Here is a 19,427-nt window from a genome sequence, read left to right as displayed (position 1 = left end):
ATATGTCTCTTCCATCATAAGCAAGCTGACAGCTATTACTATGATACTACACAAAAGCTGCCTCTGAGGTGTAAGCCTCCATAAAGTCTTCCTAAAGTAACAGAAAATTACCTTCAAATATTTACAGACTATGAAGATTGGTGTTAGTTACACTGACTTCTTTGGTTTCACTACTTCCTTTGATTTCTTTTTCCTGTTCTCTCTCCCTCCAACCTGGACTTCTCCAGCAAATCTATTGCCACAGGCAGCACCACTGTCTCTAGGTATCCTGCACTGTGACTATAAGCCAGATAACAACAAAATGAACAACCCTCACAGCCCATGGAAGCTACACCGTCTTCTCTGAACCGAGACCTTATTTCTTGTGCTCAGCAGATTTGGCTCACTTGTCCTTTCCCAGAAGGCCCTGACACACTTTCAGAGCATGGAAATGTTAGGACACTGCACCTTCTCCAATGTTTCCTTTTCACTACAGTGGTTGATACACAAACAGCTTATACAGGCCTTGTGCATCCTAACACAGTGCTTGGCCTTCTACTTAGGAAGGCATCTATTTGTTCTTCTGCTGACAGATGACTTAGTAATTGCATTTATAGTGACAAGAGACTGTTTGGCATTTAACATGGCATGCACAAAACTCTGCTCTGGAGCCTGTGTTTACAGGATGTTAAATTTTTGTGGTTATATCACGGCAGGCAACACCATACCTCTGTTATAATGACAATGCAAAGCCTAATGCTTTGTTCCTACGTGGGACACAGAAATGCCAGTAAGTACCACAAATGCACTAGAATTTTGAAAACACCCCCTGAACAACCTTCAGTCAGTAAAAGCTCCACAAACCACTTTTCTGTACATTTCTAGTGTTCACAAGGTCTCATCATGGAGCAGGTATCACTCTATCTATTCTAATAAACTCTCTTGCTTCACTGGCAGAATAAGGGATTTCCTGAAACTGCTTGATCTACAACATGGCTTGTAAAGTAGATGCTGACCTTTGGTTTGTGTTTTAATTATTTAGCTAGAAAAGGTAACATTCATCCTGTGAGGTGAAAAGAAACCACATAAGACAATGGAGAGGGTCCTAGAGGTGGACCACAAAAGGATCAGAGTTGGAGCATCTCTTTTTTGAAGACACACTTGGAGAGTTTGGGCTGTTCAGCCTGGAGAAAAGGCAGCTACAGTAAGACCTTGTAGCAGCCTTCCAGTAGCTGAAGAAGGCCCATATGAAAGTTGGGGAGAGATTGTTTGTAAGAGCTTGTAGCAATAGGGTGAGTGGCAATGGTTTTAAGCTAGAGAAGGGTAGATTTAGATAGGACATTAGTAGGCAAATTTTTTACTATGACAGCAGTAGAACACTGGAACAGGTTGTCCAAGAAGGTGGTTAGAGTCCCATCACTGGAGACATTCAGCCTTGATGGGGCTCTGAGCACCCTGATCTAGTTTGGAATGCCCCCGTTTATTGCAGGGAGATTGGACTAGATGACCTTTAAAGTTCCCTTCCAAATCAGTGCATTCTATAATTCTATGAAGATTTTTGAGGCATTTTCTTTCATCTCTGGTGTTCACAACACCAAGTTATCATGCAAAGATTGCCCATTAAACAGTACCAGAACTTTTTAGTAAAGATTTGACATATATTTTGGGTATGCCTAAGCTATATATTATGGTTTAGAAGTTGCATATGTTTATAGGTGTAAGTATCTCTATGTATGAGCCTGACACTTGTGAAAGAGAGTATTCATAGTTCTACCTCTTCTGTTATTCTCAAAATACTAAAATTATAAATTAATACATAACACTGAAAATAAAAATAATCTTCTACTCTCATTCTTCAAAGAATTTTTGTACTGAACTACATGAGATACACAATTTTTTTTAGTGACTTCAGTCTAAGTTGCTCTAACTACTCTCCAGATTTCAATAAATGCAATTCATATTCTTTTTACTTTGGAACAGTTGCATTTGCTGTACCAACTTTCTCAGCTAACACAGGGCATAGGTTAGCACAAATCTCCTTGGAGAGGAGAGAGAGAGGAGGACTTAACAGATCTGAAAACACATCTCACTCATGGCAGTTCCCACTTCTTTATGATTCTTAAAGATAACTGTTTTCTTCTTGACTGTCATAAATCAACTTTTATCTTCTTTGCGTCCCACAGAAAACTCTACAGTACCTGGCAGTGATGACAGAAGCTTTTCTGAGCTGCCATCTAAACAATATTAGGTTGAATTTTGTGTAGGGTTAACACTCCAGGGGGAGTAACCCTTAGCCTGACCCTAGATGGTCTTGACCACTCCACAGGGGTGGGTCTGAGTACCACCAGGTGATGGTTAGCCCACTCCCCCTTCCTGTCCCATAAAAGCAGGGGGACCTCCTGCTTCACTCTCTCTCTGCATCTCCCTGCATACCACCATTACCATCTGTTCCTGGGTTCTCTTTGTTTCACCATGTGGCCATCACCCACGAGGCAGACAAAGCCATCACAAGTGAGTTGTATTTATACATTTTGTATTTGCCATTTTTTCCTTCACTATATCCTTTGTAATTTCTCTACCTCAGATATCTTTTAAGTTATTGTTAAACTTTTCTTTTTTTATATAATTTCCAAATCGAGTGAGATTGATTTATTTGGGTGTGCTTACCTTTCCTCTCTCTCTACTTCTAATTCCTTTCTTTTGGGAAAGGAGGAGGAAGAGGGAAGGGCACTCCACAAATTGTTATTGTTTCTATCAAATTTATCTGAGTCTCTGGAAATTTTAAGTAGAACTGAGACAAATTTCAAGTAATTTTTCTATTTATCTGTCTAACTGGGAGATAGCACCAAATAAGTGCAACCACTTTTCCAACTATGTGATGCTGAATGGATGCTGGTCCTTCTCTATTTTGAAAGATGTGACAGTGAAAAACAAGGAAATTGCTATCTCATAATGCCTCACAGATACCAAGAACTCTTGGGCAGGAGGGTGGAAGAGGGAAAGGCAAACTCTCTTTCTCTCCCAAGCAATTAATTATATGGAACCACATGTGATGGAACATTTCGAATGAGAGGACACAGCCTCAAGCTATGCCAGGGGAAATTTAGGCTCGAGGTGAGGAGAAAGTTCTTCACTGAGATAGTCACTGGCTACTGGAATGGGCTGCCCGGGGAGGTGGTGGAGTCGCCGTCCCTGGAGCTGTTCAAGGCAGGATTGGACATGGCACTTGGTGCCATGGTCTAGCCTTGAGCTCTGTGGTAGCGGGTTGGACTTGATGATCTATGAGGTCTCTTCCAACCTTGGTGATACTGTGAAACACGATTAAGCTAGCTACAAAAAAAGAAAAGAAAGAAAAAAAGCCACAGAGAAACGCACAAGGACATTTGAACTTGCCTGAAGCAATTAATTTCCTCCCACCCCAGGTCATTTTAAGAACAGAAACTTTGTGGACCTGCTTCTGAAAACACACGTTCAAAGGGACAAGAACCATCACCCTTGGTGAAAGGCAGCGTTATTGAGAAACCAGTAATTACATACCTGGCAATATCCTACAGCTTTATTGTGATGCCCATACGCTACCAACACGTTGTAGAGCGGGTGCTGCAAACAGGGATCAGCATTTTTACGGAACTTTACATTGTCTGGAAATGTTCTGTTCATGTCTAGACAAAAAGGGGGAAAAGACCAAATTTAAGAGCTGTTCCTTTCTTCACTTTCCAAACAAACTTATACAGCTCTTAGGATGCACAAAAATAAACTTCACTATGGTTCACAAAGCTTTTGTTTAAGTGAGTGAATTTTAAGAAATGGCCCTAGCTCCATTTTGGCCAAAAGGATAATCTATTCCTAGAAAGACTAATCCTATTAAGTGTACAGAAATAAATTCCAAGCAGGACTAAAGACATTCTGCTGCAGACTGGACTCTCTCTCAACATTTGACAGCAAAGGCTTAAGTGAAAGCAAACCTGGCATACAGACAGACAGACAAAACACATACCAAATTTATCTAGCCAGGTGGCATGAATTCAGTTGTGCCTCCAGGAAAGTATATTCTCATCGCAAATCAAATGAGCTTTCAATTGATTTATTCAGTGAACTGAATAAACTCTACCAAACAGTTGCAAGCAGATGAAAAAGGAGTCCTGTTCCTGCACCTGGTGACTTCCGCTTAAAATAACCCTTTAAAAGTTTTTTTAAGTTGCTTTATAATGCAGCCATGAGAGAACTTGTTTCTTCACTGGTCCAAGATTATCAAGAGAGGGAGTATTTTGTTCTGGCTTTTTGGTTTTGTTTGGTTTATTCTTTTTAATTTTTTTTTTTAAATTCAAGCAGCAGAACACATCCTACATGATTCAAGCACAGCCCTAAACCAAGTAAGGCCTATGTAATTACTGATGTTTCAAACACAAATAGCAGGACTCATCTCCCTTCACAAAGGCTTAACAATCAGACATGCAAGTTTGAGCTAGTCACCCAAAACTCCCTTTAGTTGTTGTAAAGAAAAAGGTAAAGTTATTTTTTAGCCTGCTTCACTTTATAACGAGGGAACCCAAGGTCACTAGTCCAGACTTGTGCATCTGATTTTTAGATGTCTAAGTTGTAGAGAAAAATCCTATTCAAAAATCACTTTTAATATTTTCAATAACCAAGGCTTGCTTATAAAACACAAACAGTTGTTCTGGTTAAATATAACAGCAGCAAAAAAATGGGTTAAAGTTGAAAAAAAATACAGTAACAGCACTACTGTGCTGATATCTATGTTCTATGAATTATCACCTCCTATCAGCCTTTTCCTGCATAAAGGAAGTCTGTTACAGCTTTGACACAAATTTGAGCTGTAAACAACTGAAGGAAGAAAGCTTCCCAAAATTCACGAGTAGTGTAATGGATGTAATAAGCATTAAAAAGTTATCACACTAGTCACTATTTCTTCCTTTTAAAGTGAACAAATCATTTACAGAAATGGAAGGGCAGGGAAATATTTCACTTTACCTCTCATATGACTGGAAAGAAAAACAGAAGGAAAAGGATAATATTTGAAAGGACTTGAACAACAGCCAGTTAAAGGATAACTATGTTTATTTCCTCTTGGTAGGAAGAGCAAGATAGTATTTGCACAATCAGAATCTGTTGCTCCTTAAAGAATATGCTGGATGCTACAGAAAAAGTTATTGCTGACATTTCAGTTATGGTTCTTCCCTTCAGCTACACAGAACAAGGATGAGAATGGAGTACAGAAAGTCCATCACATACAGAGCAGAGACTAAAGAGAAGTTCAATTTGAGTAATTTCACAACCTGAGGAAGGTCTGAAGTTGAGAGAATCAGCTCGAATTTGCTGATATAGAAGCATAGGGCTGGGAAGAAAGCCACAGATATAAGACCAGCTACACCATTGCATTAAATTCAGAAAAAGAAGCAACAGCTTTCCTTTCCTGTTGGTTTATCTCTGAGCAGCAATCTCAAGGCCATTGGCTTGTTTCTTCCCTTGCATAGGTCTGCAGTATTTCTACCTCTAATTCAGTAATACAAACACAGGCAGAAAGCCACTTAGTCTCAGTTTATAAAACTGACACCTGTTTTGGTACCTGGAATCACAATTGTTGAAGCTATTTCTGGAGCAAAGAGATGTAAACGTGCAGACCAGAAAATAAATGCATTTGTATCAATCTTGTGTTTTTCATATTTACTTCAAAAGTCAGGCACCTACAAGTTAGCCTTCTCCATCTTAATATCTCATCCTTTCTGTTTTTACCTTCATATCCAGGTGCTTTCCACTCCCATACAATTCCCAGTAAACTATACAAGTATTTTTATGAACTATCATCCTCTACTCCACTTACAGTCACGTGACTCCAGAGGTTAGGTCATCAGTTATAACTTGTAAAAATAATATATTTAAAGGGCATTTTGTTATCTGACGAGATGTGGACAGGATGAAGAGCTGGGCAAAGGTGAATGTTTTGAGGTTCAGTAAGGATAAGCCCTGCATCTGGGGAGGAATAACACCAGGTACCAATACAAACTGGGGGTCATCCTGCTAGAAAGCAGCTACATGGAGAAAGACCTTGAAATCCTAGTGGACAGCAAGTTATTCATGGGACAGGAATGTGCCCTTGTGCACAACAGGGCCAATGGCATCCTGGGATGTATAAAGAGAAGTGCATCCAGCAGGTCTGGGGAGGTCTCCTCCCCCTCTACTGTGTCCTGGAGAGACCACACCTAGAATACTGTGTCCAGTTTTGGGCTTCTCTATTTAAGAGAGACAGGGATTTGCTGGAGAGAGTCCAATGGAGGGCCACAAGGATGACTGCAGGACTTGAACATCTCTCCTATGAAGAAAGATAGAGAGAAGTGAGGCTATTTTGAAAAGAGAAACCTAAGAGAGGATCAACATCTATATCCATGGGGTGGGTGCCAAGATGAAGTTGCTACACTCTTTTTGGCGGTGCCCAGGGGTAGGACAAGGAACAACAGGTCCAAGCTAGAACACAGGAGGTTCCAGTTCAACACATGGAGACATTTTCTTTAACAGCGAGTACTGGAACAGGCCCAGACAGGTTATGGAGACTCCTTCTCTGGAGGCTTTCAAAACCCGTCTGGATGCATTCTTATGTGGCCTGCCTTAGGTGATACTAGTTTAGCAGGGGGGGTCAGACTTGATCACTGGAGGTCTCTTCCAACCCCTAACATTCTGATCTTCAAGCTTTTCTCTGCAACATCTGGAACTGGAAGTTGTTTTGGACATTTAGGGGCTTTTGGTTTGTTTGAGGTTTTGTGAGTTTTTTTGTTGTTGGTGGCAGTTTGTGGGTTTTTGCTTGTTTTGTTTTTGTTTGGGGTTTAGTTGTGGGATTTTTGTTTCATTGGGTTTACTAGGGGTTTTTGTTTGTTTTCGGTTTAAGTTAAGGCCAAATTTGCTATCAACTAAAGCCAGAGAAACTCGCACTCAAACACAGTCCCAAACCTTTCCAGCACATAGTAACAGTTCAATAGTTTGCAGCAATCAAGAAATCAAACAGTTAGGATTTCCAACAAAGGAACAATAATGTCACCGTATAAGTCTGAGAAGCACCCACAAATTCCAGTCCCCTTCATCTTCCAAAAAGTGATATCAGAATTGGAGAAACAGCAGAAAAGAACAGCAACAAGAAAGATTAAAAGTAAGAAATGGCTACCACTCATAGTACAAACCAAGGCGCACCAGAGTGCCTTAGATTGAAAGGAGATGCTTATGACAGCATAAATCTGCAAAATCATGAGGAAGGTAAATGACATGAAAAAGAAGCAACCAAATGTTTGGGTTTTTATTCAGCTAACACCAGATGGGGGGTGGAAATCACAAACATATCACATATGACTCAGGAACTCCCCAAATCACAGATAACTGTAGACCAGGAAAAACATTCTGAGGAGGTATCACTACACACTTTATTTTTCCAATTGTTCCTTTAGCTGTTCTGGTAGATAGAAGAGACAATGTAACCATTTGGATATGTCATGATATGGCTTGCCTTACAGAAAGCCAGACATGCTGGGCCAGAGCTGTTCTCCTTGCTCTTGCATGGATAGATGCCCTCAACTCATGTGAAAATTCTCAACCCTCACTAATAGTTTAATATCATTCAGAGGAGTTTCTTAGTGCTTTGATAGCAAATACTCTCTGTCTCCTGTGAAGTGGAAATAGCTATTGTTAGAATTATTTTCCTGAACTCACCGTAAACTAAACTAAGGCTCTGCAACTACTATCCAATCCATGCTGTCAGATCCTTATTCCAGCAGTCACACAGTGCAGCACAGGCTCAGAGAACTGACCAAAGTATCAGCTCCTGGGTTTCACAGCACCTGCAACTCCTCCTCATGAAATATGGGAGTGGAAATTTGGATATTAGCTGCATGTGCAGACACATACGTTGTTAATCTTCATGAAACTCAATGGCTTTGCCTAAGTGGGCTTACTGAGAAGCAGCTATGTCAACTTGCACCCTAGCCTTTTTGTAACCAGCACATAGCCTTTGCATGAGGACAGCCACTTTTTATCCTGTCAACATTTGTCTTACTAAACTTTACTATAATAGGGCATGAACAAAGCTCAGCAGGAATGCATGTCCTTCTAAATGCGTATGCAAACTAAAGCATGAGAACTTCCATCAAAATGTAGAGACCTGCATTCTTTAAGCTCTTATGTTTAGAGTAAGAGGCCTTCTCTGTCCTACATGTCTCTTTAAAAAGAACAACAAATGTATGTCCCAATCAGCAATAAAGCCCATCAGTTAAAAAAACCCAGCAAATTAAAGGCCAAAAATGCTAAAAAGACAGGGTTTTTCTTTGAAGGTTAGCGCAATACTCTGAGTGTTTCACCTGCACTTTAAAAATCGATTATATTCCAGTAATATCAATACCAAAAATAAGTTCCAAACATCCATGAAGATTGTTTGAAAAAGAAACAGGACATGTTGTGTCTTACACGTCTGAATTTGAAATAAAGTCTTTGGTTGACCTTGTCCTGACCCTCTCTCCCTAAAGGGAAAAAAAAAAGCATGCTGCTGTTCTTTTATTTTAAAACCACAGCATTGTTCTGGGATAAAAAAAAAAACTTTACAATGCAGTTGCCTGAAAATTTTGGAAACTGCAGACAGAAAAAGTGAGCAGCAGCAAGATTCCATGTTTTACTTTAGTTTACTGTTAAAACCAACGACGATGGAAAAACAACAGAAACAGAGCGTCAGACAACAATTCACACTAGAACAGTCCTCAGCTAAAGCCCACTCATCCACAGAAGCACTAAGTTTATTAAACAAAGCTTCCATTCACCTTAAGTACTTTGCTCTTTCCACCCCTCAGATGTTCAGATGTTTTCCTCTCTTTCTGAAGGAAGATTTATCATTCTAGAGTCCAAGGGGCTCTTTTTAGGTTTTTTTTCCCCTTCAGTAAAACCCTTCAGCCCATTTTTCTTTATATCTATTCCCTCACTTGTTAGTTTCTCTTCTGCAGTTTTTCAATCAATGCAGTAGCTCTCCTAAATCTTTATTTCCTCTGTAATTCACAAACAGATCACAGAATTATAGAATTATCCTTATCTTCTTCCACTGTTTTTCCTCCCACACAGAAATATTTTTTATTTCATGATATAACTGTCTGAAAAACCACCTACTGTCACATGACCATTAATTTCATTGCTTAGTACTGGAAAATAAATTGTTTGCAACTCCCTCTTGCAGCAATTATATCCCAACTGGGGATTGGTTTTGGAAAGTCATCTTAGTAGCTTCCCTTTGTATTCACAGTTAGAGCTCTGCTGGTTTTACTTTTGAGCTCAAAGATTTTTGGCTAGCCTTCATATTTGTAGGAACATAAAAGTTTATGCTCCAAAATGCCTTACTAAGGTGTGTAGTCCCAACAGCCCACAGTGCTGCTGCAGGGAGAGGCAAATGAGAAACTCATCATACACAAAAAAAGTACTCAGATGGTTATCCAACTTCACCAGAAGCCCATAAAGCCTCAGTTTTAAGTATCTGGCTTTTTCAAGAGGAAAAAGACAGCATCTTCCATTCTACAAAATATCCTCAACACTTCAAACTTCACTTGCTTGTCCTCCCCTACTGCCTCTTTTAAACATTCAGTCTAATATTCTGTCACCAATACTAGCCACTGACCAGTATTCACAGACAGCACATATGTAACTGGATTAGTAGAAGAGAGGTATTTCTCCTCCCACAAGCTTCTTTCAGGGATTTACTTTTACTGTTTAGCACATCAGGTGGGTTTCCCCACCCCTCAGTTTGTCAAATCTGCTTTTAAACCAATTCATACTTCTGGCCTTAGCAACAGCCTCCAGTAACAAGTGTCACAATCAGCAATATCCTCTTCTAAACCTGCGGCATGGCAAACTTCATTCAGTATCCTTGGTTCTTATGTTACAAGAAACAAATGACAATTGCCCCCCATTCACCCTCTCCACACCATTTATAATTCATAAAGCTCTGTCAGTAGCTTTTCCTCAGTGCTTTTCTTTCCCTCAAGCTGAAATTCTAGCATACTTTACCTGCCTCATATGAGCACTATACCATATCTTTAACCATCTCTGCTGCACTTCCAGTATCCTACTAAGACAGAAGTAAGGAGAAACAGACCCAAAGGCAGGTGTCATAGTAAAGCTGTAACTCTTCAATCACTTAGGAAATGACACAATAATGTTTTCTAGTTTGGTCTCTGTTCCTTCACGAATAATTTTTAATCTTCCTTAATACTTTTGACTCCATGATGAACCTAGAAATATCTGTGCTGTTAAAGAGCTTATGGCTAATCTAATTTACATGTTAATTAGGCACTTAAACCACAACTACAAAAATGTAAGTTTTCCATGACATAATTTGATCTCTAACATTTAAGGCCATAGGATGGATAAACAGTGTTATTAAGACAATAACCTGTTTTGATTGCTTCAACCAGTTTGTCATTCTTCTCTCCTTCAAGCAGTCTGTGGTAATATCCAGGGTTTTGTTCCATGTTAGCTTGAGCCCCACTCACAATCATCCAGACCAATGCACGATGTTCACTGGGGATACCTTTCCTGATGTATCTTTTCACTGCAAAACAAGACATTTGGGGTTGTTTATACATTTAAAAACAAACAAAAAAATTGGCTGTATTTTTCTCTTGGAAATAAGTAACAGAAAGTTAGTAAGTCAAAGGAAAATTTTTGACATGACTATGCTTTCTGTATGCTATTTAGGATAAGCATTTGCTTCTCAGCTACACAGTATATTTTAGACCAGCTCCTAAATTCTTGCCACTCAGACTGCTTACACAGATGCCCAGACAAGTTTTCCTCCCTCCTTATTCCCCAGTTAGAATTTTCAATCATTTCCTCTTCTTCCCTCCTATCTGAATCAAGAACAGTAAATTTTCCCTTCATCTTTGGGCTTTTTCATGCTGACAAGCAGTGACTTTCCACTCCCCCCATTTCCCCCCCTTCATTACCAGTGGCCCCTGTGATGATAGCCCTTTCATTTGCTTGGTTATGCTCTGGCATAAATGACCATGCTAAGATAACCCTAGGGTTTCATCTTAACACCTAACCACTGAAATCATAGCCACAACTGAGAAATATGAAACACTTGGCTACTGTCTAAAATCAGTCTCTGGAAGAACTGGAGATATGAGTGAGCAGCAGATGATTTCTCCTAGAATAACTGAGAAAGTCTTTTTAAATCTAAAGTAGCTCTTATCTCCTTCATCATATTCATCACTAGGGTGTGCTTTGTGGTTTTTTTGAAGCAGATGATTCAGTGTAAATACTAGGATGCAAGATCGCAGGAGGAAGCATCAGGCTAATGACAGCTTCCTCCTGGGGATGGTATGAAAAAATGCTAATAAGGAGCAAATGCTCCTTAATGGTACACAATCCTAAATGAACATTATCCCTTCTGACCCAAAAAGACAAATGAATATTTGAGATCCTTCTGCTTTTCCCAGAGAGAAAAAACCAATACAGAAACCAGATTTTTCTTACTGAATGAATGAGATTGCATCAGCTTCTCCTTCCCAAACTCCATAGGATGCAACTGAGAGTAGAGATTGTTATTCTGTACACACACAGACATATACAAAATACTGTTACCTAATCTGGTTTTATCCAATCACAGAGATCTGTAACAGGGAGTTTTACACCAACTCAGCCAGCTATCTCCTGAATACATTCCAGCTAATTGCAGGTGCCTGTCCTTTAGGAGTCAAGGCTGCTTTCACAGTGTCCACAGAGAGATCCATGCATCTAGAACAGGCAATTCATGCACTTAACAGTCTGATACTTTCTCTCAAAGAAACACCCCTGTCTGCAGTAAACACCTGGTCCTCAGAGTACTTTTTGATGAGGATTTACACTACATACTACAGTCTCTACTGTTTTAGCTGTAAATTTAACTACAGCCTTCTTTTAAACAGACTGAAAATGTCTTAGCTGTTTCCATGGTTGTTTAATAATCCCCATTTTGTCTTTTTTATGAGACTTTGAACTCTAATGCTCATTCTGTAGATGGACACAGCAAACGTAGGAGTGAGTACAATGAATCAGTCGTATTTTGGTTAACAAGAATAAATGTTCGGATGAGCCTGTGAATGTCTCTAGTAGGAAATTTATTGGCTAAATGACTAGATTATCCCATTCTAACATACAGTTCCAATGGTGTTTTTTTTTTTTTTCTGGAACAACTGTCAATTGTAAAAGCATAGCCAACATCCACATCCATCAATATGCATTAAATACAAGAGAAGCAGGGACATGCTTTTGACACCAGCACAAGGGGAAAGCAGCCCTGCAGCACAGCATACACTCATTCCTCAGTGTCATCACTCTCATGGTAATAGACAGCTAGAGGCTTATGCTGCCCCAAATGACTACCTAACCCCTGCTCCCCAACTACCTGAAGAATGGAAAAGCCCTCTGAATCATGCTTTTCTTCCTCATACCACTAGCACACTGGCCAGGATCTGCAATCTAGCACATAAAAGCAACAAAGTAGTTCTGAAAATAAGGACAATTGCAATTTATTGTTTTGGTTGTTTGCTGTTTTTTGAGTTTGTGGTTTGTTTGCTTTTAATATATGTACATTGTCATATTACATAAATTTGTACTATTTTATATAAACACATATTTATTGTTATTTATAGACCCACTTCCACATCATCCAAAGGAATGTCCACAACAGTCCACACCATATCCTCCCACTATAACACTTCAAAAGCTTTCACAGATCAAGCTGGACTGTGTATGTGTCTCAAATAATACATTCAACTCCAGACATAAACCAAGGGCTTGATCTTAAATGTAACACTACTGAATACTGGCAAGTCCTGAGTAACCACATGCAAAGTCACGCCCAGGACGACTACAGGGTACACAACACAGTGTAAGTTTTAAATCGTATGCAGTAAAAAACACCTTTATGTGAAGTTTTTTCCTCTGTTCATTAAAAGAATATGAAACATCAATTTCTAAGTTAACATGGAGTAGTCTTAAAAATTCCATTACATCCGAGACCCAATGACAGCTTCACAGAACCATGGACGCTTTTAGGTTGGAAGGGACTTCTAGATATCTAGTCGAAGCTCCCCTCAGTGAGTAGGGACAACTTCAGCTAGATCAGGTCGTTCATATAACGTGACCTTGAATGTTTCCAGGGATGGAGAATCCATCACCTCTCTGGGCAAACTGTGCCATTGTTTCACCAGCCTTATGGTAAAAAGTTTCTTCCTTTCTGCAGGCTTAGAGTCACATTTTCTTAATGTGTTTTCCTTGTTACAAGAAAAAAAAAAGCTACATCACAGGGTAGTAGCCTAGAAGTGCTGATAAATACTCAAAATAATTTTGACAGAAAAAATATGCAGAAAATAGCATTTTCCAATGCTCTGCACTACTTACAGTAACAAGATTTTAAAATAAAGTAAATCACTCTAAATTTGTCTGTCCCTGACTAATGGTAGAGTATTAGAATTTCGGAGGGTTTTGCTTCTAGATAAAGTTGTATCTGCATTTTCCTCCCTATCAACATTGTGTCATTCTACAACATTGACTTTGTTTATGTAGGAAAAAACTCATTTAAAAAGAAAAAAATAACTTATATACTAGAAGAGTGTGATTTTGAGTAGGACTTGTGTTTTTTACTTACTTTTTCAGTTACTAACAATTACTGTTGAATGCTGAGGAGAGCAACTTGGATTCTAGAGGGAAAACTACAAAGAGCTGAAAAGAGCATGCAACAAAGAAGTCAAAGTTTTATGAGCACATCATAAAAACAAAGCAGATCTGTGCTGTCAATGCTCAAGTGACAATCAAACATGAAAACTGACTTTCTAAAATGCTCCTTTCTTTGCCAAAACTCTGGACTGGGACAGAATTCCTCTTGTTACGACCAGTATTTAGTACCATTACTTTCACGGTATTTAGCCTCAAAGACTTGAAAGCACCTTCTGCTACAGGTCAGTTTTGACAAATCCACATACAGCCACGTTATGTAGCAGGCTTTTTTGGTCACCATCAAACTACTTTGGGCAATTATGTCAGTTTGTTGCCTGCATATAAACAATACATAAAGATGGCAGCTGAATCATACAGTATCACTGAATGGTATGGGTTCAAAAGGACTTTAAAGATCATCTAGTTCCAACCCTCCACCACAGGCAGAGGCACCTTCCACTAGACCAGATGGAACAGAGAAACTCAGTAGTAGAAGAGAGGAGGCAAGTGTCTGAACACTGAAAATCCACACCTGTAAAGGAAAAGGTGAAGATAACAAGAATAGAGGGTGAAAAACAAAATGGAAGAGACTAGAGAAGAGCAAAAAGAACTGTCATCCAAAATTCCCATGACCTACCCTGCTGGAAGGCTGTAATCCAGAACAACAGGATACACTGCTTAATTACTGTTATTAAAACATAGTCTAATTGTTTTTCTTTACAGTAGGACAGAATTATATATATGCATACCACCTGGATGTGAGGCAAACAGCAGCATGTGAACGTATCACATTTCCATACTGGAAAATTAATATAACTCATCACTTCTTCCTGTTCCCTTGGACAGGAATTATGAGCTTCATTATGTGTAAAGATAAATGGGTGTGGAGCTACTGAGAGCTACACGTACAACGTCTCACTCACATCTATTCACAGCAGGAGACATTTTGAAAAGGCCACAGTACAACTCAAAGACACAGGTTCACAGACACAGCTCTTGTGTTTGGGATGAAGAGGAAAATTAAATACTCTTCTCATTTCTAGTTTATGGCTAACTTGTGAATGAGATGTTAATCAGAACCAGTAGCTCCTGAGAAAAGCCTCAGAGCAATGAAGTCAGGTCTTGGAGAAGGAAAAGTAAGTGCATCATCAGGCAGATTTTCTGCCTGTAAGAAATCACGTAGGCTCATCTTGCAGAATAAAGCTCACACCTAAACAACTGCTTGCACAATTCTAAGTGTATACGTCACAGACATCATCTTAATACTGATATAAGAAGAGAAGTATTTTAATACCAGTGATTGTAGAGGGCAACCTGTTGCTCTTCTTCTCTGAGGTATCAATTGAGGATAATGTAGGAGGCTTATTGTAACAACTTGGAATTTACACTCAGACAACATTTCCTAAACATGATTTATTTCAGTCACCCTCTTTAATATTACATATATCTACACGAATGCATAGCCTACAAATCTTCACAGAGAGAGTGATTTGCCATTGGAATGGGCTGCCCAGGGAGGTGGTAGAGTCACCATCCCTGAGGGTGTTCAAGAAAAGTTTGGATGAGGCACTTGGTGCCATGGTCTAGTTGACTGGATAGGGCTGGGTGCTAGGTTGGCCTGGATGATCTTGGAGGTCTCTTCCAACCTGGTTGATTCTGTGAATCTAAGTACCTTTAGCAAAAGTTAGTGATTCAAAGTTGATGCACCAGCCCACAAGGGCTTGCTACAGTCAAGAGTCATTTTCCATGTCCACTCAGGGGACTCATAATTTCCCCATTTTTCACAAAGAGTAGCTTGTTAAAGATGGTTAAAACCATGCTAATGGTTACTGCCATTACATGGATAGTGGGGCAGCATAACAGTTCTGAAGCCTGGTGGACAAGTTGAAAGACACGGTCAAAGTTTTGACCAGTGGCATTTTCAGTGTTTGTATCACAGTAGCATTCTATGTCTAAAATGCTGGAACAGGAAGCACATGAGAAGATGAATGTAACGAACTCATAGAAACTGCTAAATGCTGCCACTATCACAGTTCAACATTTTGAGAGAAGAAGAAGAATCAAACCTTGAGATTATTTTTCCACAACAACTAGAAGACTAAATTCTACAGATTCTCCTCATTTAAAGAACCACAAAGTCATAGCTATATTCAAACTTGACACAGTAAACAAAAGCTACTCTTTTTCTTCCAAATGTAAAGAAGTAGCTACTTCCTGCTTTGTGGCATATGATCTAGAAGGTATAGCTTAAGCTTGCATTTTCTGGGATTCCTCAGCCTCAAAATGGATATCTGGACATCAAATACACTGTTACACTTCAAATTTCTCACTAGTTATCCTATTCTTTGTGTCAAGGAAAACCAAACAAAACAAAGGACCACAAACTCAACAAAACCACCAGAGTTAGAAGCCAAAGCCTGCACCTGAAGCACACTTCAAAATATTCAGCTATGTCAGTCAATGCTTGCTCAGTTTTACTCATATTTTCCGTAACATACTCTGTCTAGTTTTAAAAGACTCCCAAGAGAGAGTAAGCTGAAAAGTGAAAACTTTAGATGCTTACACAGAAAAATAACCCAGAGAAAGAGTGGTAGAAAAACTCCCTAATCTTCTGTTTCACAGGATTCCTTGCCACCTTTTGACTTACTCCCTTTATTTCTCCATATCTCTTTTGCAAAACAAAACATTACTAGAGGTTTTACCACTTTCTGAAGCAACCATTAGCATTTTATCTAGTGTTGCATTAGGTTCTGCTTTAATTTTACTTGTTTCACTTTGTAAGGCATTTAGTACCAGTCCTTAGCACACACCTTTTTGGCTGTAAGGTGCAAGAGAAGCATATGGAGAGACAGAAAAATCTCAATGATCTAAAAAAAACACCAGAGAGAGAGCAAGTGAGAGGCCAAAAATCCTAATCCCTGGGGTTCAATAGAGAACATTATATATAATCTCATCTTTCTAAAGAGAGCACGGAACAGAGTACAATAAATCAAACGGCATCCTGAAGAGCCAGTGGCCATAATCTTTGGGTTACAGATGTAGTAGGATACTATAGCTTATGCTAAAGAAAGATTACTTCTTTGTAAGCTTTAAATCAGATCAATGATCCTACTAAAAACAGCATACTTGCTTATGTATCATTGCTGTTTATACTACTCTTTTTCCTTTGAGGACAAAGTTAATACTCAAAAACACAAACCAATTTAACACAACTTATATTGGTTCTTACATAATGCACCTTTACCTACAAAGGCACATGCAGCTTACCTTTTAAAGTCTTCTGTATACTGTTTTTTCCTTTTAGGAGCTTGGACCATTTTATTGCTCTTCTTGTAAGTACCACAAGATATCTAGAAAAGAATGCTTCATAGGATGCATAATCAAAGTCTTCTGGCCTTTCAAACCCATATGGATCAACCCTACAAAATAAAAACAAGCTATTTCATAAATGTTTCTACATACCCACATCTGAAAAAAAGAAACCAAACAATGCAAGTATGCTTGAGATCACTTCCAGCTGCTATTTCTAAAAGCAGCTCAAAACACCTCCCTCCCAAACTTTACACAAACTGTTACACTCCATTTGGCACTTTGAAACTGTTTAAAGAAAATGAATTCAAATACGTACTGTTCAGTCAGTTTTACAGACTTCACTACTTTTGGAAGCAAGGTGTTTTCAGATCAAAGGCTTCACTGCATACAAAACTGACCCAAATTACGAGCACACAAAAGTCTGAGAGTTATTTTTCTCCACAATACAGACAAACAGCTGAAAAGCATGAAGGTATCTCCTCAAATATAGCCTGCACTCGTTTTTCACACAGCTCTGCATGGGAAACTGACAATAATTATAAGAAATTCCAGATATTACTTTTCAAAGGGGTAACTTCTGAATTTCTGAAATTATCTTCATTGGTTTGGGGAGGGGAGGAGGGAAGCTAACACCGCTGATCCTTGTGCCAATCTTTAACAAGTTTTCAGCATATTATCTAGGGCAACACACCACCGATGGAGTTTCAGAACTGCAAGCTTGATTCTGTTTTAGCTTGACGTATCAACTCACCTTGCTAAACGAGATTTATGGTAACTTCCCAGGATGCTCTACTATCTGTCAACTGAGTACAGAACACTCACAGACTTTGTAGAACTTAAACAGGCTGAAGGGTCTGTCCATGCATAAAAGTTAGCAAAATAGACATCAAGGCTTAACTTTCAAAGCCACTATGCATTTCATTCATGGAGAGAGAACTTGCCCATGGAGCGGCGCAGCCTTGAGTAAACCAGCTCGTGGGTTCATCATGGGTAGTAAAGCATGAATCACAAGAGGAATATTTTAATAATCAGACCACAAATCTGTGTTACCAATTTGAAGAGTCGCCTTTCTAGTCACATACTCTTCAAATCCAACACAAATCTAACACTGAAACTCCCAACACAGATTTTTACGAAGACAGAACGTGAAAACGCTCCAAAAAAATCCCAACAGCTCCATGCACACATCTCAGATGTACGTCTGCGACTATCTAGGCAGTAAAGACTAATTTCGTGCTCCATCGCTGAGGCAGAAAGGGAAAACAGCCAGGAAATACGGGTTTAAGGAAGTTACCGTCCCTAACCTGCCTCCGAGGCAGTGAAGCTTATCATTACTCCTAGGTGCCCTTTATGTTCACAGACTCCTCGGTCGCGGGTTTGCGCTGGGGCTTCCCTTCGGAGAGAAGGCCTCCAGCCCCGCGTCCCCCGGACCTCTCTCAGCCGTTTCCCGCTGGCCCCCAGCGGGAAACCCTTACCTGCCACCGCCCCCTCGTAACTCAAAGCGCCCTGGGAGGAACATCTTGGTCTCCCCCGTTTAAACGGCCCCACATTCACTCTCCACTACAGCTCCTCTCTGCCCCGGCCCGTAGAGTTTCTCGGCACGCTACCAGCAGAAGAAAAGGCTATTTTAAGCGCCTACCAAATAAAAGCCAAACTCCCGCTGAGAACCACCGCTCCTGCTCCCAGCTCTCTCTCCTTCCTTCCCTCCCTCCCTCCCGCAGGCAGCGTGCTACCGATTCACAGGAAAGTTGTAAAAGCGGCATTTCTAAGCGTCATCGCCTCCCACACCACCCCCGCTCCGGGAGAGCCCAGGGGGGAGTGGGAAGGAGGTGGTTGCCGGTCTCAGAACGGGGGCGGGCACGCCGGACCCACCGGGGGCCGTTGCCAGGCGCCCGCCTCAGACCAGGCTCGCCACACGCTCTCGGGCCCTGCACCGCCGCCGGCAGCCCTACCTGTACGCCCAGTCCCGCCCATCCTCTCGCCTCTCCATCGGCCTCCCCTCGGCGGGGAGCGCGGAGCCTGGGGCCGCGGGAGTGGGTGATCCTCACGCCGAGTAGCACCGCAGCCGAGGCCCCATACGGAGCAGCTCGTAAGTTCAACTCTCCTGCCGCCCTCCGAGGGGCGGGGACGGCCGCCAGGTCCCGCCTCCCCTGCTCGGCGCCGGGCGGCAGGCAGGGCTGCCCCGTGCCCGCGGGGCCAGGCGGCGGCGAGGCGACCTTGCCTCTGCCGCGAAGCCGCCTCACCTGCGCGGCCCCCACTCCGCTGGGAGCCGCCTGACGGGGGAGTGCTCAGAGAGGCCTCAGAGGGACCGGGGGGGCGGGCGCCTCGGCAGTCAAATGGATGCTGATCTGATTCTGATACTAGTTTGTGTATTGCACATTTGTGTCGCACCTGGGACAAAC

The 19,427-nt window shown here is 40.7% G+C and overlaps 1 protein-coding gene across 3 annotated transcripts in view; it reads right to left on the bottom strand.

The window, feature by feature from the left end:
- Positions 1–19,142, bottom strand: part of GRTP1 (growth hormone regulated TBC protein 1) — a 40,134-nt gene extending 20,992 nt beyond the window's left edge. Inside the window, exons 1-4 of one of the 3 annotated variants that reach the window (XM_064143696.1) lie at positions 18,978–19,142; positions 16,981–17,132; positions 10,406–10,564; positions 3,517–3,641 (exon numbers count right to left, since the gene is read on the bottom strand). In XM_064143696.1, the coding sequence (XP_063999766.1) occupies positions 3,517–3,641; positions 10,406–10,564; positions 16,981–17,132; positions 18,978–19,015 (474 nt within the window). In that variant the 5' untranslated portion in view covers positions 19,016–19,142. Of the gene's footprint in view, positions 1–3,516; positions 3,642–10,405; positions 10,565–11,598; positions 11,619–16,980; positions 17,133–18,500; positions 18,604–18,977 lie in introns of those variants that run through there. The other 2 variants (XM_064143697.1, XM_064143698.1) reach the window with 2 other exon arrangements.
- Between the last annotated feature and the right edge of the window lie 285 nt (positions 19,143–19,427).

The sequence above is a fragment of the Pogoniulus pusillus genome, chromosome 5 (assembly GCF_015220805.1).
Source record: "Pogoniulus pusillus isolate bPogPus1 chromosome 5, bPogPus1.pri, whole genome shotgun sequence".
NCBI classification, from domain to species: Eukaryota; Metazoa; Chordata; class Aves; order Piciformes; family Lybiidae; genus Pogoniulus; species Pogoniulus pusillus.
The sequence above is the reverse complement of the archived record's forward strand: the minus strand, read 5'-3'. Positions and strand labels throughout refer to the sequence as shown.